The sequence below is a fragment of the Physcomitrium patens genome, chromosome 3 (assembly GCF_059467195.1).
Source record: "Physcomitrium patens ecotype Gransden chromosome 3, ASM5946719v1, whole genome shotgun sequence".
Classification (NCBI taxonomy): Eukaryota; Viridiplantae; Streptophyta; class Bryopsida; order Funariales; family Funariaceae; genus Physcomitrium; species Physcomitrium patens.
The window spans coordinates 23,526,982-23,552,415 of NC_143412.1; the positions used below are offsets into that span (position 1 = coordinate 23,526,982).

A 25,434-nucleotide genomic window follows, 5' to 3' on the forward strand; every position below is an offset into this window, starting at 1 on the left:
TTCAGATGATATTTAAAATCCTGAATTTACAAAGTGCATTACATGACCTTAATACTTAACTCGCAAGCTTTCATACTATAACTCACCTTCTTTCAAATCATAGATACTAGAAGCAGTAACGAAAAAACAAATAAATGCACACCGTTGAGCTATTCAAAAACATGCAAAAAGAAAAAACTAAACTAAAAAAAATGATGCATGTGATACGAAAGCACAACTGCTCAGTCTGCAACCTACAAAAACCTCCCGCAGAATACACCACTAAAATTCATAATGCATCTCTAAACAGTAGTAGGAAACACATGAGCCAACAAATTCCTCCCTACATACCGCCAAGAAACTATCCCAGAAAGAAAGGTATTTAAGAGAGTCAGACAAGGCACATTATGTCAAAAGCAATTTCCGCATGTACTAAAAAGGAACCAAATAATCTACCATTTGCAACCAACACTCAAGTAAAGCGACGAAGGAAGCCAACAAAATAAAGAAAGTACCACACTACATAAAGCTCCAATGCTAGGCACAGAACACAAAACAATATCCAGATCGTCAACCAAAGCTACCATCTCAACGTTTTACACGAATAAAAATTCATCGTTACATGCTCTCTGATTATTAAACCTGCAGTGTCAATTCAGACAACAATTTCATATTCTTCAAAACCACGCGAAGCCCTCGTCTCTGCAAGGAGTTTGCCGCGACTGACAGCCTATCCTTTACACCACTCCCTCTCCACAAAACTCCATCTCATACAAAAACCCCCCGTCCACCACTGCACATGCTTCGCTGTCATCGCCCATGCCAAAATTCCGCTCTACCCATCTCTTGCCCATCTCACCAACGGGTCTCGTCTCCTTCCGCTGGGTCTACCCCAACCTCTCGTGCACCAAGTATGACCTCTACTCCAACCTCATAAAGTACATAACATCCACCCGCCCTTCTCCTGCTATTGCTCCCACACCACTCGAAGCAGCGCCTTCTCCAACAGCATCGACCAATTCATCCCCAGCTTCGAACGATCCAGATCCATAGCCACGTAAAAGTCCAGCGCTGATACCGTCGCCCGCTCCTGCTCCTGCTCCTCTCCTCCCAACCCCCTCTCTCTACCCGTCGTCACATGATGATTCCACTCGTTCCCACCCCTTTCTTGGCTTCCTGCCTTTTCCATGTGACCCCACCAACTCCCATTGCCGTTCTCCTTCCCCGAACCCTCTCTGTGGCTTCCCCGCTTCGCCCGATTCAGCTCCACCACGTACTTTATTATTCTCAGCAGGTGCGTTTCCAGCCCCAACCTGATCACCTCCGCGCTGCTTGCGTCGCAGCTTTCCAACCCGCTCTCCAAACAACCCCCCATCTGCACGCGCTGCCGGATGCTCTCCGTCGACGGCAGCATGCTGTCGCTGCAACCGTCGTCGTCGTCCACCCCATATCCCAGTTTCGACAGCGTCACCAACCCTGGAGGCATTGCTGCCGCAGCCGCCATGCGAGCCCCCCCTGCACTGGGCCTGCAGAACGGAATTCCCAGCGGAACGCTCACGTTCGACCTCGTCAGCCACATCGTGCCCACATCCTCGTCCTCCTCTTCCGCCTCCGCGTCTCCGCCTGCCTCCTCCCCTTCCGATTCACCGTCTTCCTCGTACCGGGCTCTTTTTGCAGGATGCGAACCCTGCCATGTCTCCGGCTGTTCCGCCCCATACTGTGAACATTGCACCGGCCGCAGCAAGTCTGGTCCGCCACCATGCCCGTTCTCCACCATCCTCGCCACATCGTCATCCATGGCCGTCGACGCATCCGCCCTGCTGCTCCCCAACGGACTCGGCCTCTCTGCACCCTTCCTGTCGCGGATGCCGGACCGACCCTTTCGAGACGAACCCGCAAATCCATCTCCGTTCGATCGACCGCCTTGCAACTGCGCTCCTGCTGCTGCTGCCGAAGTCGGCCCCTCGTCCACTCCTCCCGAGGACGTCGTAGCTTTCCGCCGAACACCTGCACCGATGCTGCAACTTCGTTACTCATCGTCCCCGACCAACGGCTACCATTGCCGTGCCGAGATGTGCGTGTTGCGCACTCCCCAACCACACCCGCTCTCGCAAATCTAACCCACCAAACATCTCTCGCCATCGTGAACTCACGCACGCGAAGCGGGGGGAGGGGGGGAAATGATACTGCCCTGCCACCAAAACCCTTTTTCCTAACTCGCCACTGCAAGATCCCCCCCCCCCGGCAGACATCCTGAGCGCTGCGGAACACGGCTGCCCCGCATATCACACATATGCACAACGATCAAAGCGCCGACCCAGACCACTCACCCACACACATACCAAGCCTACCCCGCGATTCAATCCCCAAAACCCATCATCGCCAATCGCCAGGCACTACCATCCAGCACTTCCCTCCCGAGCGGCAGAACAACAACAACGCACCTTTCAAGGGTTTGGAGATGTCGGGCAGGGATGCGGGGGGCGGGGGGGCCTCGCCGCACGTAGCATTGTTGAAGATTGCCCGCACGAAGCTGTTGTGCAGAACCACATTCTCCTTGCCAATGGTGGACAGCACCAATCTGTCAAGCTCCTCCTTTGACAGCCGCAAACTCAGAAACCTGGAGAGCAGGTTGCAGTACAGACTCTCCTTGGCCGGGCCCAGGATCTTCACCAACCTCGCCTTGAACTCCTGCAGGTTCACGAGCGCCCTCCGCTGCATGAGCGCCATTGCTAATCCCTTCCTCCCCCCCCCCCCCCCCCCCCCCCACCCCCCACCCCCTCCCAATTGCACCTCAGCACACACGTTGATCCCTACACACAGATCCTAAGAGATTGGAAACTGGATCAAGTCCTACAAATACACCTCACAATCCGATGTACACACACTGTTTCCCTGTCTTCCACAACAACACAAATACACAACAACATTTACATAAAAAGTAGAGAGGGAAACGCAATATGTGGACATCAAAGTAGTAAAGAGCGCAACCTCCTTGCGAGAGAAAAAAAGGAATAAAAAAACACACCGACCTCGGGCCTGGGTGTGGTCGTGCTTTGAAGTTTTGCACTCACTGCCCCTGGTTCTTGCTGCCCGCTGTACGGGCAGCTATGAGTTTTTCGTATATATTTCATGGGCTGATTCATATTTATATATATTTGTATTTATATATATATAGGATTTTGGGTGTGTCGGGGGCTGTCGTGTTGTTGAGCTTGGGGGCTGGGAAGCTGGAATACTAGGACTGGTTCTGGTGTGTGAAAGGTAATATGTCGGTACTGCTTTCATTGCACTTTTCATATTGAAAAAGGGTACATTTCCAAGAGTGTATTAGAAATAGTTGTGTGCAGTGACAGTATTACTCTATCAATGTTGATAAACTTTGTTAGAAAAGTTTCTAGACAAATTGATCTATAAAAAACTTATAATCATTGGAATTTATGTTTTTTTTTTTTTTTTTTAAAAAAAATCATTGGAAGTAAGTTTCTATCCATCATCTCATACAAAGCAAGCAAACAATGAAATACATCTACTAAACAATCTTATTTTAAGACTTTACAGATAGCTATGAATTAAGATCAATCAAATTAATATATAGTAATCTGATTCACAACTATTTAAATTATACAAAAGAATCATATTAAATAATATTTTTTTAAAAAATTATTATTAAAAAATATAAAAATAAAATCCCTTGTTGATTTCACAACCTAGTCCAAGTTGTCTTGATTCTAAAACTAATAGTCTATTGAACATAATATTCTACTCAATGTAAATATGTGGTAGTGAAAGCAGTCTTCTACAAAGACTTTCCATTTTGTTACTTAGAAAAAGAGACATATCAAATAAACCTTGAGAAGATAGAAACATACTTTATTGAATTTGTTGGAAATTTATAGACATGTATTGTTACTAGATAAGTAGAAAGGTATATATATGAATATATGTATGAAAGTCAACAATTGAATGATGGTAGAAAATGTATATTCCTATTTAGATTTAAATTGCCATTAAATTGGGAAAAAGTTGGATGAGAAACTTGTCCAAGTTGTAAAAGACCAACCATTAAATTATAGCCTAGCATTTGAAGTGTATTTTTATATTATTTTATTGTTCTTCTTTCTTTCATCTATCTTTTTTTATTGATTATACTTCTTCTTTCATACCACTAATTTAAAGAAAATCTAATTTGATGACACCTTGTAATTTGGATTGAAGAATGAATTTTACCTTCACAAATATAAGATTGTAACAACTCAATTGTGAAAATATTTTATAGTCTATGTATCTAAAAGGAAAAAAACATAAAACTAACTATTTCTATCCATCTAAAAATATTAACACACTCACATTATAAAAAAATAATATATATATATTTGATACAAAAAATATATATATAACTTACTTCAAATGCAAAATCTGAAACTTCTAATAAATTGTGGTTAATAAAATCAAAGCCTTAAAAATTATCATATCATATGTATTTTTTAATTCAAAATCTATACATAATTTTTAATATAAAATATCATAAACATATTCTTACATGATACCAAAAAATTAGCAAGATACATACTTTAAAGATTTCAAGGTCAATACAAAAAGAAAATCAACATATATACTAGCCAAGGATTGAATTTCAGAAGACGTAGAATAGCTATTATATCTTAGGATTAGTGACTATCACATCAAATATACAAAAAGATTATACAATAATTTTTATTTATGTCTTACACAACATAAAAGCTTATATATTAATTCTTATAATTTTGATAGAGATTCTATTTTAATAGAAAATATAGATTATTATGGTGTATTTTAATAAATAAATATACATATAGCTATATAAAAAAGAAAATTTAATTAATTTCTTAAAGCATAGATGTATATTTTCAATATCCTATACAAAGATTATAGATAATTGTGAGTTTTTTGATAAAACATTATTAGTAATTTCTATTAGTCATCATGATTATCTAAAACATAATAATATGAAGTAATAATATATGTAAGTTTTTTAAATTTTATCTTTTAAAACTTAATAATTTGATGGCTTTTGTCTAAATTTATAATTATATCTTTGGATTTATATATAGTAATTATTCCAAATAATTTGATAGTATAAAAATTATATTTCAATAAATACACTATAAAATGCTAAATTTAAGTAAAAAAATTTAAGATGGTACTTTAAAAAACAATGAATGATCAAATAAAGGCAATAAAAATTAATATATTAATATATATTAATGATAATTAATTATAATAATAAAGTACTCATTAGAATATTTTCTCAATTTTTTATGATGTAGTTTTTTTATGCCAACTGATTAGACTAAGATACTATAGAAATTTATTGATGTATGTGCTAAATAGAATAAAAAAGTTACATAATTTTTATTCTATTTGAAATAAAGAATTAATATGACTAACAAGCACAAAGTTACTCTTATAATAGCTCTTTTGAAATAAATTTTATTCAAAAGTAGTGCTTATAATTTATTTTATTTTTTAAAATTATTAAAAAATAAATATAAAATAAATATTAAAAGTGAGTTAATCTTTGAGATTTTTATTTCAAGAAAATAAAAAATAAAAAATAAAAAATATATTTTTTATTTTAAAAGAAACATATATGTGACTTCATTAAATATAATTAATATTTGATTAGAGTCGTATTTTGGTACATATAATTATCAATATTTTAAATCATTATTAGATCATATTTATTACTGTTCAACTTCTATTTGAATTTATTAAATAAAAAAAATATTATATAAAAAATAATTTTGATTTCTTAAAAAAAATTGATCAATTATTAAAAATTGACATATATTTTTATATTTTTTTAACTTAGCTATTTCTAACTAATATTGAATAGTCAAAAGTAGTTTTTAGTTGAATTTTCAAGTATGTGATTTAAACTCACCTTATTAAAATATTCAATATATCAAAAGATAAAAAAAATTAATAAAATTATTAATTCAAAAAATCATCAATAACAATAAAAAAAAATAGATTTATTTATTAATATCTAAGAATAAAAATTATTAATTTATGCATAAATATTTTAACTTTTATTGTGGCATATATACATAAATAAACTATTATCATAGACCTACATATTTATTTTAATAATTACCTACATGATTATATAGAAATAGGTAAATATAGATTAATTTCATAATATCTTTTAGAAAAGCTTCTTAAAAGCTTTATAGATGCAATTTTGACTTTACACATGTTTGTAGTTGATTGATAGATTAGAAACTTCGTCAATAAGTTAATCATATGCCAAAGATGTTAGTAGCTTGTAAAACAAGCTAGCTATAAGGTGCACATATAAAAAACTTGCTTTGCAAGTTAAGACATGTGTCTAGTAAAGTCAAATGTATTAGAAAGCCTGTAGAATATTGCCACATAGCTCCTAGTTAGATAGTACATTTAGAAGCAAGAATAAAGCCTTCTTCATTCTTATCAATATATTTCTAGTCCTCAATCTTATTTTAAGACTTTTTAATCTTCTTGTCTTTTGCAATAGTCATTTTAGTTTAATATTATATTATCTTTGAGAGTCATGGACATACATATGTAAGCCAATAATTACATGTATAAATAGGTAGAAGTAAGTAAAAGTAGGTAAAAGTAAGTTCATTCTATAGTATTTGGTATGGAAGCTTCCTAGAAGCTTCATAGACACTGCTTTGTCTTTATAGGTGTCTTTAATTGACTTTTTGGATTAGAAACGTGGTCAACAAGTTGGCCATGTGCCACACATGTTGTTAGCTTGAGGACTAAGCTAACTATGTAGCTCACACATAGAAAAACTTGCCTTATAAGTCAAGGCATGTGTCCTACAAAGTCAACACATATTGAAGGTCCTATAGAACGTCACCACGTAGCCCCTAGTTAGATAGTATATATAGAGACAAGAGTGAAGCTTTCTTCACTCTTGTCAATTACTTTCTTGCTTCCAGTTTAGTTTCAAGGGTCTCTAGTTTTCTTAACTTTTGGCAATAGCCATTCCAGTTTCTTTCTTAATATATATATTAAATTATTTCTATTTTGTTATCTTTCTTGGAGAGAAGTTTCACTTATTTATTTGTCTTTATCATATTCTTGTCCTTGATATTGAGTGATTTTTTAAACTTTTTCAGTGACACAAGAGAATATTGACTTTTTAGTTCTTTAAAATTCATATCCTTGATAGTTTGATAAAAATTCTAACTTATTATTCTTCTCTTATTTTAAAACTAAGTGGATTATCTCAATTCTATTATTTTATTTTGAAAGATCTTCGCTCCATTTAAGATTGCATCTTTTCTAATATGCTGATGGATTTACTCAAGTTAGATTTATAGGCGTATTTCTATTAAGAAATATTTTTTCTTGGTTTGCACCTTTGATATAAAAAGATTCATAACTATTATATGATTTGAATTCATTTTATTAAGTATTTAGAAATATATTTAAAAAAAGTTATAAAAAATGAGTAACAAAGATTAAATTTGTATTGTTATAACAAGGATTACGTTTAGCAATCATATATATTGATAAATTTTAAAATCTTACTTGTGATGTGGATTGAAATGAAAAAGTCTTTATCAACTAGTTTTGATATGGATTAAAAGATAATGTCATAGATTTATTATTGATAATGCTAAGAGTAGATTGACTAGATCAATTTATTGCTTAAGCCATTGTAGACAACAATTGATTCTTTGAAAGATGCCATGAACAAAGATTTGGTTGAAGAAGTATAAATTAAGTTATAGTGACTCTTTTTATGTTTTTAAAAGCTTACTTCTTTAAACGAAAGCCTCAACAAATTGACACAATATATTTTAAATCTCTTATTAAGCAAGAAAAGACTTATTGTTATCAAGAAGGTTTATGCTTATATTATAGAGAATCCAAATACACTACTCAATATTATTTAAAGAAGCAATGGAATTACAAAATGAGGAATATGGATGCCAAAAAAAACAATATCTTTGAAAATAAGTTTTTCTAGCTATAATAGGAACTATGCAGCTAAAATCATATGTAACACCCAATAAAGGTCTTATTTTTTCCTGAGATCTTTCACCTTGTTTTACAATAGAGGTTCATTTAGAATCAACAAATCACAAATTTTTAGCCTTATTAGATTTAAGAGCCTCAATCTATTTCTTAGATAAAGACTTTGTCAAAAAATAAGAAATACTTTTAATCAAAAATAGAAGTATAGATTTAACTTTAGATAAACACTTCATATGCCATTCAAAATCTCTAGAAGGAGATCTTATTGTATTTATGAAGAAAAAAAATGAATCTTTGCACATATGTATAGACTATTAAGGAGTTAATAAGATTACCATCAAGAATAGATATCTCTTATCTCTAATTTTATAACTTTTTGACTAACTCAATTAAGTAAAGATCTATAAAAAAATAGATGTATATAGAGCATATAATCTAGTCTACATCAAATAAAGAGATGAATAGAAGACTACTTTTTAAACTAAATATGGACATTTCAAATATAATTTCATATCTTTTAGACTCACAAATGCACCAATTATTTTTTTAACATCTCATAAATGATGTTTTTTATGATTTTCTTGATAATTTTCTTGTTTTTTATTCAGATGATATTCTAATCTATTCTAAGAACAAAAAAAAACATAAATTTCATATTTTTTGTAAATTACAAAAATTTAGAGATGTAGGATTATATATCAAGATAAAAAAGTGTGTATTTCACATTATTCAATTTTATTTTTTATAGTACATCATTTCTAACAAAGGACTAATGATAGATCTAAAGAAGGTTCAAAGTATCATAGATTGGAAGATCTTAAAAACAGCCAAAGATGTGCAATTTTTTTTAAAATTTACTAATTATTATAGGACCTTAATTAAGAATTTTTCTCAAGTTGTGGCTCTTCTTACACGTATGGCATGTAAAGTCAAACTTGAGTGGAGAAAAAAAGTTGAAGAATATTTTAAAGCCTTAAAAATAATATTTATTTTTGTACCAATTTTATATCATATTGATTTTTTTAAGACATTTTTCATGAAAAAATATACAATAAACTTTATTCTAGGTACCATTTTGTCATAATTGAGAGTAGATAAAAAATTCTACTTGATAGCTTTTCATTCTAAATATTTTTAACACCCAAGATTAATTATGAAATCCATGACAAAGAGCTTCTTACAATTATAGATTCATTTCAAGAATAGCATTGTTATCTAGAAGGCACCTTGAGTCTAGTCATCATCTATATAAATTACAAGAACCTTGAGTACTTTATGTTGAAACATGTTTTGAATTATCGCCAAGTCCCTTGGAGCATGTCTTAATCAATATTTGATAATAAGATTATTCTTTGATTTCAAAAACAACAAGGTTTATAAAATATCATTTTAAAATATTCTTTTTTTGTATTAAAAAAATACATCTTTTGATTAATAAAGAATAATTCTCTTGAAGCCAAAGCATTTTGACCTTCAAGCAATAAAATCAATATTGATTGTCAATTCAAAAAAAATTCAAATAAGTTCAATTGAATATGTCTTTTAATCATTTTGTTTATGATACTAAGAGTAACTCTTCTAAGTCTCATAATAATTTTAAGTTTGAATTTAAGAATAATATATTCTATTTTAAAAGATAATTATACATTCCAAAAGGCAAAGCATAATTATATCTTCTTCAAGCTCATCATGACTTTCTAGCAACCAAATATTTTGGATACAATAAGATTTTGGAGCTAATATCTAGAAATTTTGGTAGCCTCAAATGTAAAAGGTGATCAAAGACTTTTTGCAATCATATAATATTTGTTCAAGATCAAAAATTCCTTGTCATAGACTTTTTCAGCCATTATTTATTTCAAAACAACTAAAGACTTTTGTTTCTAGGGATTTTATCATAGATCTTGCAATCTCAGATTTATATGATTCTATATTTGTGATAGTGGATCATTTTACTAATATGGCACATTTTGTACTATATGAAAAATCTATTACAAATGAAGAAATGACTAGGTTTTTTCTTAACCACATCTATTGTTATCATAGATTATTCAAGAATATTATATTAAATAAAAGAATTCAATTTATATCAAGATTTTAAAAATCCCTTTTCAAGATTTTAAAGATGGATATAAAGTTTTCTTTGACTTTTTATCCTTAAATTGATTGATAAATAGAATGGTTGAATCAAATTTAAGAGTAGTATTTGAGGTATTCCATCAACTATTATCAAAATGATTGGATAATTCTTTTATCATTAGTAGAGTTTTTATACAATAATTTGATATATTCTTCTATTTAACAGATTCTTTTCTTTGCCACTTATGGTTATCATTCATAATTTAATACTTTTGAATTTTTAAATGTTGATAATTTTGTGGCAAAAGATTTAACAAATAATTTGTCAAAGCTATATGCAATAATGAAGGCACAATTAAAAAAAAACTCAAGAATGACAAAAGATCAATAGAAATGCCTATTGCACAAAACAACCTTAATTAAATATGAATGATAAAGTATGATTACTTCATTGGAATATCAAAAGTACTCATCTTTGTAATAAGTTGGGCTATCATATGTTTGAACGTTTTTTTTAAATGTGAACAAGTCAATCCTATTGCTTATTAATTATATCTACTAGAGTCTTTGAGGATCTATCACATATTCCATGTATCTCTTCTTGAGCTATGTAAGACAATGAATATCTTAAGAAGAAGATAAATGTCACGTCCTCTAATAGAAATAGGTAATAATCAAGAGTTTGATGTAGAAGAAATTTTAGATTAAAAGTAGTACCAAAATAGGTTGGAATATCTTATTTATTGTCATGGATATGATATTAATGAATACACATGGGAACCAACAAAAAATCTTGCAAATGCGACAAAGAAGGTTGAGGCTTTTCATTAACAACATCTATCAAAATCAAGCTGAAGAATACCAAGATCCATGAAAGATGATGACTACTGTCATGTTCTAACATATAGTGACTCAAAAAACTATTTCAATGTTTTAGAAAAAAAAGTATATTATAGATGAATTGTAATGAATAATGACATGTGGTTTACATAGCAAATAAAGCATTCTTTTATATCTACCAAATGAACTGAGGTAAAAAAGAATCCATTAAATAATTATAAAGCTATAATCAATCTAATTTAGAGTAGTATTGAAACAATCTTTTGAGTGTGGTGTCTAATTTTTGGATTCTATCAATTACTCAATATTACAACATACTATTATCATCAAATTTATTATAAAATTATTATTAATAATCTAATAACATCATTAATAATTACTAGCAATTATAAAGTACTATTCTTAATCACAATTCATAGTACTGATATATTCCAAATTACTACATTTTAGGACCTTCTAAAATCTTTTACAAATTTTTAGAACTTTTTAGATACTTATAGAATATTCTATAATCTTTTAAAAAGTTCCATAGGCTTTTAAAAGCTTCTTTAGACTTCTAAAAACTTCTATAAAAAGTACCATAGACTTCTGTAATCTTTATTATAATATAAATAGGAATCTTTGGAACCACTTTTGCTATCAATTTCAACCTTTGTATTTAATCTTGATATATTTCTTTGTCAAATTCTTATATCCTTAATAATTCCTTGAACAATTATGAGATCTATTCTTCACTCTTTTCAAGACAACATTACTACTACTCTTCTTTATTTTCAAAAATCTTATGGCCAAATTGCTTCTGAACTTGACCGCAATAAAATTACTATCTCTAAGCTAGCAAAAATGATCACTTTTAATAGGAAGAATTTTAAATTAAGTAAAGCAAAGAAGTTCACTATAGTAGATGAAAGGACAATCATATGATAAATCAATACTAAGAAGGATAAAAATATTATTGATGTTGCTAAAAAACCTTAATAATATTATCAATAATCTTATGCCAATCCAAACCATTTGAAATATTATCAAGAAATGGAATATGAAAGCCATGGTGAAGAAAAAAAAAGCCACTACTAACTACCCACTATCAGAAACAATACTTAGATTTTTCTTTGAAGTACAAAGAATAGATTGTAGAGGATTAGAAGACGGTTATTTGGTTAGATGAGGCAAAAATCAATAGATTTGTGTCAAATGGCAGAAAGTGGGTGTGGAAACAAAAAGATTAATTCTTGCTTGACAAGAAGATCGAAAAAATAGTTAAGCATGGGAATAGAAATATAATTGTATGAAGTTGTATGGGATAGAATGGAATTGAGATGATGGCAAAGGTTAAAACGAGGATGGATGCTAAGTAATTTGTGGAAATTCTTGAAAAGAACTTGCTCCCTAGTATTGAAAAATTTGGTATTTTTGAGGAGGAGGTGATTTTTCAAGAAGATAACAATCGTGAGTATAACTCAAAACTAGTATTTAAATAGTTTGATCATCATGAAATTAAAGTAGTGGATTGGCCTACTTAGTCTTCTAATCTTAATCCCATTGAACATCTTTGGGAGCACTTCAATACTTAGAAGATAAAACCAAAGGAAGTTTAGAAATTATGGGAAAGAATAGCTATAGAAAAGAATAATATTGAAGTAGTTTTGAACCAAAAGTTAATAAAAAGACGTTGGAAGTAGTTATCAAGGCCAAAAGAGATTCTATTAAGTATTGATATGTAATTGAATACTACACTCAAAAAAATATTTCAATACTATTCTAAATTGAATTAGTCATAGCTCTATAATTACTTAATGGATTGTTTTCAACCTTAGTTCATTTAATAGTTGTAAAAAATTACTTTATTTGCTATAAAAACCACGAGTCATTATTCACTATAATTCATCTATAATACACTATTCTTTCTAAAATATATCAACATTGAAATAGTATTTTGAGTCACTATAATTATATGATAAAAATATAATCAAAAATAAAATTTTAATTAATATCTAATCATCTTGATTCAATAGTAATTCAAGATAATTAAACATAAGTTTTATTAAAACCTCTTAGTTTATTTTCTTAGGATATTAGCTATTAGATTAAAGGTTGGTTAGTAATTTTATCCTTTAGACTAAATAATTTCTTTTATTTCCTTAAAAAAACCATAAATTTATAAAAATAGGATAGAAGAGATAAATAATTAATATAATTGATATTAGAATTAAGTTGATGATAGGGTCAAGCTAAAAGAATTCTTAGGATATGTTGGATTGATATCCAAGGATCAACTACTTGTGAGATAACATCAAAATCAACCCCTAGCCACTAAAATGGCTGCTAAGGACAAAGTAGAGTTTCATTTGAAGATTAGTAATTGGAATTTGTGATTTAGCTTCAAACTCATTCTAAAGGTATAAGATTTATTTTCATGAGATTTGGAATGACTTTGCAATTATTGTTCAAAATCAAGGTTTATATTAGTGACTTGGGATTTATGCAATACAATTAGGACTAACACTCTTAGCTGGTTTGTACAATTGGTATTACATCTACAATTAAAAATTTAACAATGCTTGATCGATTAATTTTTTTAATTATATCTAAAATTTTGTGTCAATTTAATAGTGCAATTAAGAGATATTTAGGTTTTGATACAAGAAGGTATTAAAAGTTGACAATTTGGGGTTGAGTAGGATTTCTATGATATCTAAAGATCTACTAATCGGATCAATGTGAAATCTAGCATGGTATTAGAAGACTTTAAGATCAAGCCATATATTGATTTTGAGTTGAAGTTAATTGTTAAAGAATAAATAATTGCTATTGAAACATTTGTATCAACTTTTAAGTTGATTACTAAGTGACATCATTGCAATTTTTGGGCTTTTTTTTCACAATTTATAAGTTGAATTGGGCTGAATTTTCTTAAGCATATAAAAGACTTATAGTGGCATTTGTATGCAAAAAAATTTACTAGGTGGATGGTCAAATTAGAAGTTACATCTTGCCAAAGTTCATTGACTATAATTAAGACTTGCAAAGAAAAATCAAAATTGCTAAATTATAAAAGTATTAAGGCAATTGGAGTTTATGTATGATTGAAGTTATTAAGAAGAGTGTTTTTGAGTACTTTGTATTGGCTTTAAGTACTTTTGGATTAAAATTTGAATTGCATTATTCTTATAAGGATAAAACCTATTATAATTTCTTGGATATTTGTAAAACACAACTTCACCTTCCACAACCAAATATCCAATGCATTTTCAAATAAGACAATACATATTATGATATTGCTTCTTGAAGAACTCATCTCTAAAAAAAAAAGATAATATCCTGAACATACATATTTATTATAATATTTACCTACATGCTTAGATAGAAGTTGATAAATATAGATTAATTTCATAATATCTTTTAGAAAAGCTTTCTAAAAGCTTTATAGATATAAATTTGATTTTACAATTATTTATAGTTAATTAGTAGATTAAAAATTTGGTCAACAAGTTAATCACATGCCACACATGTTGGTAGCTTGTAGAACAAGTTAACTATAAGATGCACATATAGAAAAATTGCCTTGCAAGTTAAGACATATATCTAACAAAGTCAACATGTGATGGAGGACCTATAAAACATTGTTATGTAAATCTTAATTAGATAGTGATATATAGAAGCAAGACCAAAGCCTAATTCACTCTTGTCAATGCATTTCTAGTCCTTATCCTTATTTCAAGACTTACTAGTCTTCTTATCTAGGGCAATAGCCATTCTAATTTAATACTATATCATCTTTGAGTGATTTTCTAAATTTTTTGAATAACACAAGTGTGTATTGATCTTTTAGTTTTTTGAGGTTCATATCCTTGATGATGTTGGAAGTATATATATATATATATATATATATATATATATATATAAACATGGTTTTTTATTTAAAAAATTAAAAAAATAATATCTAAAATATTTTTATAATTATAAAAATGAAATATTTTTAATTTTTTAATTTTTATTATTTTAAATATAATATTTTTATAATAATCTTTATTTTAAAAAAATTGAATATTAATCCAAAGTTATTTTTTATAAGTATGTAAATTTTAAAAAATAAAAAATATTATAAAATTTAACTAATCTTTAGTCTTATCATAACAATAATTTAATTATAATAATTTAAATGAGAATAGGAGCTATGTAGTAACATTCTATACAACTTTCAATAAGTGTCTAACTTGCAAGACAAGTTTCTAATATGTGCACCATATAATTAGCTTGTATCACAAGCTACTAACATGTGCAACTTGTGGTTAACTTGTTGGCCAAGTTTCTAACTTACCAATTAACTAAAAATATGTTTGAAGTCAAATCCGTGTCTATAAAGCTTCTACAAAGCTTTGCCATAAAATATCATTAAATTTATCTATATTTATCTTTTAATTAATAATTCTTATCTAGATAAATATACATATCCGTGACACCTTCTATAAATGCTATCAACTTCACTCATTAATATTATATTAATTTTTTAAAATTATATATAATTTATAAAATGTGCATTATTTAAGTGGCTTAAATAACTCAAAGAAAATTTTATCTTTGTCCAATTTAAGCATATATATAATTTAAAAATTAACTTGTATTAATATGATAGCTTCTATAATGATATCTATTCCATCTAAACTTCTAACTAAGGCTATTACAAAACATGATATCTTAAAATTTTAATTCGTCTTAAACAACACTCAATTAAAGAATCTATTATAGTCAACTAGTGCCTAATGTTTAAGCTCCAAATTTTAAGAGAAGCTACATTACAAGATCATTGTTTTTTTTTAATATTTTTATTCCAAATTATTTCAATTTGAACTTTGCATCAAAATAACTTATTTATTATATATGATTTTTAAATTTTAGATCTAATTTTTTTTCAATCAAACTAAAATATTCTAAATTATCTTAAAAATACTACTAAAAGTTTATAAAGCTCTTCTACTTCTTCTCTTCAAGACCTTCATTCTAGACACTTCAAATGGCTACAAAATCCCTATATTTGTTTCAAATCACAAACTTTACTTAGTCCTAGTCTCTTAATATAGAAAAGAATGAGGGACTGAAATTCCTTTTGGATTTATTAACTAGCCATATATAAGTTTTTAGCCACCTTCAAATCATTTCTTTGATATCATCTTCAATAATCAATGAAAATATTTTCGTAAGTACAAAACCCAGTTTTTTTTTTATAGATAATAGTGTAAAAGCCTTAGTAACCCATTAAGCTTTATGCTTACATTGTTTTGATATGAATTGCATTTTATATCTTAAAATAAAAAACATTAAACAACTTAATCAAAATCCTTCTATTTTAAAATTATATCAGCTTTATTTAAGCAATATATAATATATTAATTCTTAAAGTATAAAACTTTGATGGTATTCATGCAAAAGAGCTCACATGTATGTATATATATATATATATATATACATATATTGAAGAAAAAATAATATTATAATATTTTTTAATCAAATATTTAACCTCTTGTAATTAATAATTGATATACAATAGAACTTTAGAAATCACCTTCAGATTAATTTCTATTTTTATTTTAAGGTGGAAAATATTTATACATCTAAAAAATCTTATGAAGGAGATCAATTATAAAATTTATTATATTACTATTTTTTAGCCAATCAAAGATGGATCTTAAATTAAGACTATAATATAATAGAAAAGAATAAAAATAATTTATTTGTATGCAAAAAGGTCTTATTATCATAGAAAACTTATCATAAAAAGATTTAAAAGAAAATTCAAAACAAATACATTTTCTTTCTTCCAACAATATATCATATTTTATTTTTAAAATTTATAAATCTTTTCATATCATTAAGATAATAAAATTAGATTCTTTATAAAAATTGATAAATTTTACATATCATTTCAAATAATGATTTTACATCACCTCCCAATAGATTTGAAAAATAATTAATTATATTTTATTTTTTCATAAATAAAATATACAATTTTTAGATCTAAGAAATATCCAAAATATTATATAAAATCACATTCTAATATGAAAAAGGTATATATATTATAAAATATTATAAAACTACTTTTTACTATAAATGTTTTTATAAAAATCAAAAAAAAAAATATGAATCTATTATTATATTGAATATTATCTACAATAATTGTACTAAGCTCTTACTCTTAAGGATAAAATGTATTTTAGAAATCCTAAGTAATTAAGATTAACTAATCTCTATTTTCTTATAAAAAATCTTAAATAAAATGTTTTTAGTCTATAAATTAATTTAATAAGAAAATTCCTTAAATAAGACTTATTAATGCTTAAAATTGATTATATCAAAATAAATGGATTTACTTCCTAGAACTTTTGTAAGATCTTTGTGGTAGCTAGTATATATAGAAGTTAGACTATAACCATTCTCAATCTTGTAAATATTTTTCTTATGTTCTAGTCTTAGTTGAAGATTCTTAGTTTCTTTGCAATTGATAATAATCAATATAGTTTCTTTTTTATTTTACAATTATTACTTCTTTGTTTACTTTCTTTCTTTTAATAATACAAGAGAATATTAACTTTTAAAAGTTTTGACTAGATTTATGTCTTTGACAAGCCTATATACATCTAAATTCAATTTCTAATAACTTTAGAAAAACGATTATAAATAATTAAATATACACAATATTATAAGATCTTATAAACTATGACATAGTTAAAAACATATACAATGTATAATTTAGATCCTATAGAAGAATTCACATAGACACTCATTTGGATAAATACAATTCTAAGACAAGTAGAAGGATTAATTGAATTTGCATCCTTCTAATTCTAATCTAAATTATCAAATAGACCATCCTAAATTCTCTATAAAATTGTAAGTTTCCAACACAATTGAAATAAAAATCACTAAATAAATAACTAAATATATAATAGTCTAATTTAATTTGGCTTATGTATTAAAAAGAAATAACCATAAAAGCTTTAATAAAAATAAATATGTCTAAGATTAAATAAAAATTATATTTGTTTTATTCCAAAAACTACAAAATTGTCTTCTACTAATATTATATGAGTGAAAAGATATAGAAATGAGGCATTACATTCCCTATCAGTTGGGTTCTTATTCTCTTATTTGATGATCTGGCTTGTCCTTGTCTTATTACAAGTTATTCTCAACAAAGTTTTCTCAAATCCATGATATGAATACTTTGTGGCCTTTAATTATATATATATATATATATATATACATTTTTCCTACAATTAAGAAGCAACAAAAAACCAAAATTTTCAAAGCTGAAATGTAGTCAAGATTAAAAATAAAACTCTCAATGTGATGCAGGATATAGGAGTTTAGAATCTATTTCTAAAACTAATAGCACAAAGAGGTTAAATAATAAGTTTCCATTGTTAACGTTGCTTTTCTAGAATATTTTACATTGTTAACGTTGCTTTTCTAGAATATTAATGTTGACTGTTGAAAGATAATCAGTGTCAAGAAGTAGAACCCTGAATAAATTTTCACTTAGAGCACAAAATAACCGTTGGCATCGAGGAACTTTTTCGCCATGTGACATAGCAGTTGCAAAATTAGTTGCCCAGGAAGAGTGAGATGGCGAAGAGGAGGAAGAGGACATGATATCCGAGTTAAACAAAACAGCACACAAGAAGATGAGCCAGGGATCCATCAAGGTTGAGGTTTAAGGGTTTAAGGTTTGTTGCAATCGTGCACGAAGAATTCATGAATTGTGTCCTTTGTCTGGATACCAATTGTGTCTCCTTCGAGCTCGCCTTTGAAGAAAGCGTAACAGCTCACTGTTCTAGCTTCATGCCAACGAAAACGCGATTTACGTGCTTGTGACGGAGCTAAGATCAGTGAACAAGAGAGGCCACTGTATCACGAACGATGCGAGGGCTTAGTTTGTCACTGGAGTGCAACTTTCATTGCGGCGGCGATGAGGCAGTAATTGGGGTGCGACTGTAATGAAGTTTGTTTTAAAACTGGTTTAGGAAGATCATTCTCGGCTCCAACGGTACTAAACTTTCGACTATATTTAGAAATTGACACAACTTTTCCGTGATGCAGCGTGCTGCAATTGCTAAAGGGTTAAAATAGAATGCAAGTTTGTTCTGGATTTGCTCTGGGTGTACCGTGTGATCAGGCTATTCACGCACCTTCACTTTACATCAGCGGCACCATGTTTGCTGAATCGTTCATTTATAGGTACTAGAAACCGAAGCTTTGATGCGAATTTTCCACTTAAAAGCCAAATTAGGGTCTTGTGTGGACGATCACAGCCTGTCATTGACTGTGCTCTGGTTCTGTCACATTGTTGGCGCTGTTTATCAGCGATGGTCGTGCAGGTGTACGTTGTCTTGGATTCCTGCTCCTTTCCTCCTTTCTTTGCTTTATGTTCTCACCGAAACAATGCCCCCGAAAACCAGAAGTTCTGGTCAAGTTTGCAGAGTTCAGTTAGGGGTTTGTGAGAATCTGAAGTGTCGTGGGATTGTATTGTTGCGAAGCAGTGACCGATTCTTGATTTTGTCATTTTTGGGATACCTACATTACCAGGGCTAGTGGAGCTCGACTGGGTCGCGCAGTAGAGGGCAGTGGGAGTGGTCATTATGGATAGAGGAGTGCAGGAGTTCTACTCAACCGGTACGGCCCAGGGGAGGCAGGCAGAAGCGCATTACAAATCCTACGCGGATGGCGTTGGTGGGAAGCAGTTCTTCCAATGCCTCCTCTGCCTGTGCATCATCTACTTCGTTGCCCGATTGTTGTTCGATGGCATCGTTGTATTCCTGATTGTAGGCCTCACTGTAGCTCTCATCATGCATCTCCTTGACGGCTGGAACGCCAGCATCAGACCTCCGAAGTATGCCAAAACCCATGTAATTTAGAAGGCCTTGAGACGTTCTATTTGTTTGTCTGAAGTAAAAGAAACACATGTAAGTTGGCATTTTTTTTTTCTCAAGTTCCCTCTGCGTCTCTCTCGACATCATATTCTCTTGCATGTTTGATACTCCCTCTTTTCCATATCGTTCTGTCAATTTGTTTTAATCTTACAGAAAGGTCTTTCGCATCGTGTCCATTAATCTTTTCATTTAGTTAGTAAGCATGTCACTCAATTTGTCGACAATAGAGTCGTTGATCGTGGATTTTCACATGCACAAGTGTTTAAAACAGGAAGCATGGACAGTGACGAGGGGAATTCGAGGATTAGAACTTCAGGTTTTGACCTTCGATAAGTCGCATGGGCAGGGCGGGTGATGAAGTTTGTCAGCATGAACAGAATTTCCCCCATGTTTATTGAATGCCACGAAATTCGTGTCGTTACAGCTCGTCTTTACACCCACGACTCACGGTACCAGCGTTGTCACCAATTCCCCTTATGTGCCATCGCCACCTCATAGCCGTTGCCGTTTTCCTGTTCATCAGAAAAAAATGGCATCGATTACTTTTTCCGGCATGTGACCGCATCCTCTGATTCGAACTTTCACGTTAGTCAGCTGAACCTGTAGCAAGGCTGCAACGTCCTCAGTTCAGTCGACCGATTCTTCCGACTTCCCGCGAAAATGCTAGACCCTGCAGCTCTTCCTCCAGCGAGTAGAGCCGAATGAGCAACAGTCGAAGAGGGACAATTCTCCTAATGAGCCTCACAGTTATCTGGATGTCCTTGCATTTAACACAAACTAGGTTTTTTTCAAGTGCAATTCGCATAGATACCTCTCCTATCACTTCCTATGCGCCAACATCACTTCATCAAGCATCAAACCTGTCATTTTCTGAAGCAGTTCCAGAAACCAGTGAGCAGCATGTCAATCCATTGCATTTTGTTGTGTCGAATCGATTGTGTAGGTTTCGTATGTTTGTGAGCACATCAATGTGGATTTTCGGTAAGGGTTGTCGGTATATGTTGGCGGTGGTATTCGCTGAATGCAAGAACAGCAGTTGGGCATTAATAAGGTTCATTAATTTATATATTAACTAATTTAGTTAATCAACATGATATATGTTTAAGATAATAAGTATTTAATTTATATAATTATGTCATCTTTATCACATTTTATCTTAGAAGAATAATCTTCAGCACAATATAGTATGACATTCAAATGACTAATGACAGAAACATCCAAATATTCCAACTTCACAGAGTATTCGTTAATATTACACGTACTTGTTTGTCTTTATTTTTGAGAAATGGAAACACTAATAATTCACCTTGTCCAACTCGTGAATTACAATTTTAGCAGGTAGATAGATTATGCACTGCGAAGTGCCGTAGAAGTTCATTTGTGCGATTGTAAATGAAACTTTCGAATGCTTAGTTTCAAAACATAAACCATGAAAGTAAAGTAATTGTATTTTACTTGCATTTACTTGAATTTTTGATAGATGCTCACTCCTCAACGTTGTTGTCTTAGCTTGCAAGTTGGGCTACCACTCCAGATTTTTATATGTGCAGAACGAGTTTATTAGGCATGCGATTAAATATTTTTAAAAAATTATTAGAAAATTATGAAAACTCATTTTGAACTAAACTAGCTAACAAACTTATTTTAAATCAAGTTCAACCAAAGGTGTGTCATATTATTTGTATATCTTTCAAATACTTTACTTTTACACATTCCAAAGTTTACAACCTTAGTTGTTTATGTCTTATATTTTATAAAAATAAACAATTAATTTTTTGAGAAACTTAATGTTAAATTTTTAAAATTTCAATAGAAATATGTAAAATTTTATTTTAGAAATTTTATTTTATTTTATCTTATTTTTCAATAAGTATAATAAAATAAAACGATAATATAATTATTTTTTTTAAAAAAAAATTGTTAGGAGTTTTATTTATATATAGAGAGAGAGAGAAAAAAAAAATTATAATTTAAAGCTTTAACTAACTTTTTATTTTTTTTCTATTTTAAATATGGTTTTAAGGAAGATTAAATAACATTAATATTCTTTATATATTGAAAGTTCTTAAAATTTTATGTTGATATTTTCTAATACTTTATAGCTTAATATTTTAATAAATTCTATTTAAGCAATTTGATATGAGAATGAACAAGATGATTCAACTAATTATAAATATCACAATCATGCCGTACAATAACTAAATAAAATGTAGGATATTTAAATTGTTTATTAAAAATACTATAAAATGTTTTGAACAATGAAGAATAAATCGTAAAAAATTAATAATAAAGATAATATTTCTAAATAAATATATATATGTTATTTTTTAAAAAACGTATATAAATATTTAATTATTATTTTATTAAATTCTTATTAAATTAATTAATAAAATATAAAATAAAGAGAATGTTAAATCAACTCAGATTTTTATTAAATCAACCTACATATCTAGACTATCATTGCATCTCTTTCTCCCACATTCATGTTCCTTCCATTTCCCATGTTCTTATATCTAGCATCCATCTCCCGTCTCAATCTTCCATCCCCTGTTCCAAACCCTAGTCTCCATTCTAACCCCTTTGACTTACAAAGTATTATACAAGGAAAATTTTAAAGGAGTGCCTGGGATTTCTAGTAAATAGTTGCTGCAGATTATGACTCACCTTTGCATGGATGTGAGAGCAACTATTGTTCTTGAAGATTATTGCTTCAAAGTGCTTATGGTTGTGAGAGAGGCAACTTAGAACATACCCAACTTGAAGTTGCTAAGTTTGAATTTGAGGTGGATAGAGATAGTATACTTGAGAAGGTATAAGAGATTGCACTTATATCACTGAAATATCTTCATTTACTACTCCAGGCTTTAGATGCACATATCTCACAAATTGTTGCAGCTATTGCTCGAGAAATTGTGGATATTGATATTCAAGTTGATACAAAATATCTCAAGTTGAAATTTAACATATTTAATTATATGTTTGAATTATCATTGTAATCTGTGCATGTCATTTAAGGTTCTATTTTGTCTAAAGTTATAAATGAAATAACAAAAATATAGATATGCAATCAATTTTAATGAAATTTAGAACTAGATATTTGACATTGTTATCATTGGATATGCAAGTATAGACTTGAAAACAATAGAGTTGTGGAAGACGCTTCTGCTGCAGTGGATGATTCACTAATTGAAAGATAGTGTAGCAACAAAGGCACTAGCAAGAGTTCTTTCCAACTTATAGTATGATATGTATATATATATGTAATTTTGAATAATTCAATAAACTAGACAATTGTAGTATTTGTAAACAACTTTATTTAATCAAATAAGCTCATGTATCTAATATATTTTCTTTCAATGGCTTTAAAAAAAGCAAGTAATCTTTACACCTCAAGCTGCATGAGGGCTTAGGCATGTTATGTCCACAGTGGATTTTTTTGCATTATTTTGGTTTGTTTTCTAAAGTTATTTCTAACTTATTTTGTAGAAAGCTCATTTGCAGCAATTTATGGTCACCAAAGTTGCCTTGAATCAGGTGGTGTAAGCCAAAAGAATGACCAATGAACTCATTAGGCAAATATGTGGTACTAATGCCGTATCCTCTTCTACGAGCTCAAATGTACAAAATTCTAGTAGAGCCATATCTTCTATATTTTCTTAATTTTACTAATGAACTTACAACCTAGATAATGTTCATGGGGTGGTTATAGGGAGAACTTGGAATCCTTACATTGCAAGCTAGTAATACACATAAAAATATTGGCTATTATACTTTAATTTTAAAGTCCATAGTTTTAAAATGAATATTGGCAAATGAGTATATAAATTGTAAAGTTTTAGCTTTCGAAGGTATAAAAATATTCTGTTGTGGTAATGTGGAGATTTGATTGTCTTGTGGGAAAACTAGACATGAACTAGAGAAAGGAAAAGAACTCTCCATATCTTTTTACTACTAAGGAATAAACTCCACTTCTTTGTATTTCTTGAGTTTCTACTTTGCTTCAATCATTGTCATTGCCTTTAAAAAGATGGAAACTTGTACACAATTCCATGTTCTATTAATTTAGCTTGGAAGCTCTCATTGCAAATTCATAGCTAAGGTGTGGAGTTTCCAATGTGGTATGAGAAGCTAATGCAGTGCTATAGTGAGCCAGATCTTAAGAAGTCATTTCAAATCAATTAACTGGATTGATTGACTCAACTATTAAGCCATGATTACATTGCTTAGATTAACAACATACTAAATCCAGGTAATAGGAGTTGTACACAACTTATAGATTGCTCAACTTTGGAGTAACAATCTATGAGAACAATAGATGCTCTCACATCCATGTAAAAGTGAATCAAGATTATGCAGTAATTCTTTACTGGAAATCTTAAGCATCCATTTAAGATTTTTTTCGCATATGGCTCCATAAGTCTGGGGGGTTGGAATAAGAGGATAGGAATTGGGGATGGGAACATGGGAATAAAGAGAATAGAAATGCGGGATAGGGAGATGCAATGATAGTCTAGATACATAGATCAGTTTAGTAAAAATTTGGGTCAATTTAACATTCTTCTAAAATAAAATCTAAAATTATAATTTAAAGAGACAAAGATGAATGAGTGAAATTAAACCAATAACAAGCCTATACGTGTCAATCTAGATGTTTATATTGACGTTTTAATTTTAATTTACATATAATATATATGAAAAAAGAAATTATGTTGAACTTTCTAGAGATATGATATAGCTTCCATAAATCAATCTTTAGAATAGATATTAGAAGAAATAAAAATATAAAATGAATATTTATCCAAATAAAGCGCTTAGACAATTCTAAAATTATTTTAGTATATTCATACAATTTGGTAGTCCATAGCCTTAGTATAATGAAAGATTTTCTATAAAAGATAGCCCCGAAACGAAAGTAATGAAAAAAAAACACAATGTTTTAAAATAATTAATGGTAATTTCATAGACCAAATTAAATAAAAACATGTAACATCTAGAAGTGTTTTTATATAGGTTTGAACTAATGACTTACTACTTGTAGAGATCTATTTTTTTCTATAAAGAAGCTTCAACATATTGAATGATGTATTAATTTTCAACATGTTGGAACAATTATTTAAAGAATAGTTTTGACTTTTTCTCATTACTCCCTTGATGTTCTTCTACTATTCCAAATTTATGAGCATATAAACAAATAGTGGATAATAGTTGGAATATTTTAAATAAATTAAATTCATTGCAAAAAGCATTTGTTAGATTGAATTGTCGAGAGAAGTAAGTAGAGAGGTTTTTCTACAAAAATCCTATTATACTATTTAATTACAATAATATTTAGAATTCATGTAGAATACACAAGAAACATACCTAATTTAATAAGTTTGTCTAAAAAAGTTTTTTTTACTAATATTTATATATTAAAGTATATAGTTGTTGTTTTTTAAAAAATATGTTAATTAAAGTTCTTGCATACCAATTTCAAACTTGATGAGATACTAATTTCTATTGACAAACAAGACTACACTATCATTAGTGTAGTCTATAAGTGGAAAATGATTTTATATATATTTGAAAAGTGATATAGTAGATCACAATC

General features: G+C 29.8%; 1 protein-coding gene and 1 long non-coding RNA gene across 2 annotated transcripts; one reads left to right on the forward strand and one right to left on the reverse strand.

Moving 5' to 3' along the window:
* Positions 1-586: 586 nt before the first annotated feature.
* On the reverse strand, positions 587-2,734 carry LOC112279358 (uncharacterized). Its single transcript, XM_024513730.3, has 2 exons — positions 2,424-2,734; positions 587-1,986 (listed from the first exon to the last, which is right to left on the reverse strand). Exons 1-2 carry the CDS (start codon positions 2,707-2,709, stop codon positions 947-949), a joined length of 1,326 nt encoding a protein of 441 aa, XP_024369498.2. The 5' UTR covers positions 2,710-2,734; the 3' UTR covers positions 587-946.
* Positions 2,735-18,843: 16,109 nt separating this feature from the next.
* On the forward strand, positions 18,844-20,755 carry LOC112279632 (uncharacterized). The gene is made up of 2 exons (XR_002969080.3): positions 18,844-19,877; positions 20,116-20,755. It is a non-coding gene; the product is annotated as an uncharacterized LOC112279632 (long non-coding RNA).
* Positions 20,756-25,434: the final 4,679 nt, after the last annotated feature.

What these genes read in the sequence shown, in the direction of transcription:
- LOC112279358 (XM_024513730.3), bottom strand. Translation starts at nt 2,709, where the DNA reads ATGGCGCTCATGCAGCGGAGGGCGCTCGTGAACCTGCAGGAGTTCAAG. An exon ending in CATCTCCAAACCCTTGAAAG is followed by an intron (nt 1,987 to 2,423) that starts GTGCGTTGTTGT and finishes GCATCGGTGCAG; the next exon opens with GTGTTCGGCGGAAAGCTACG.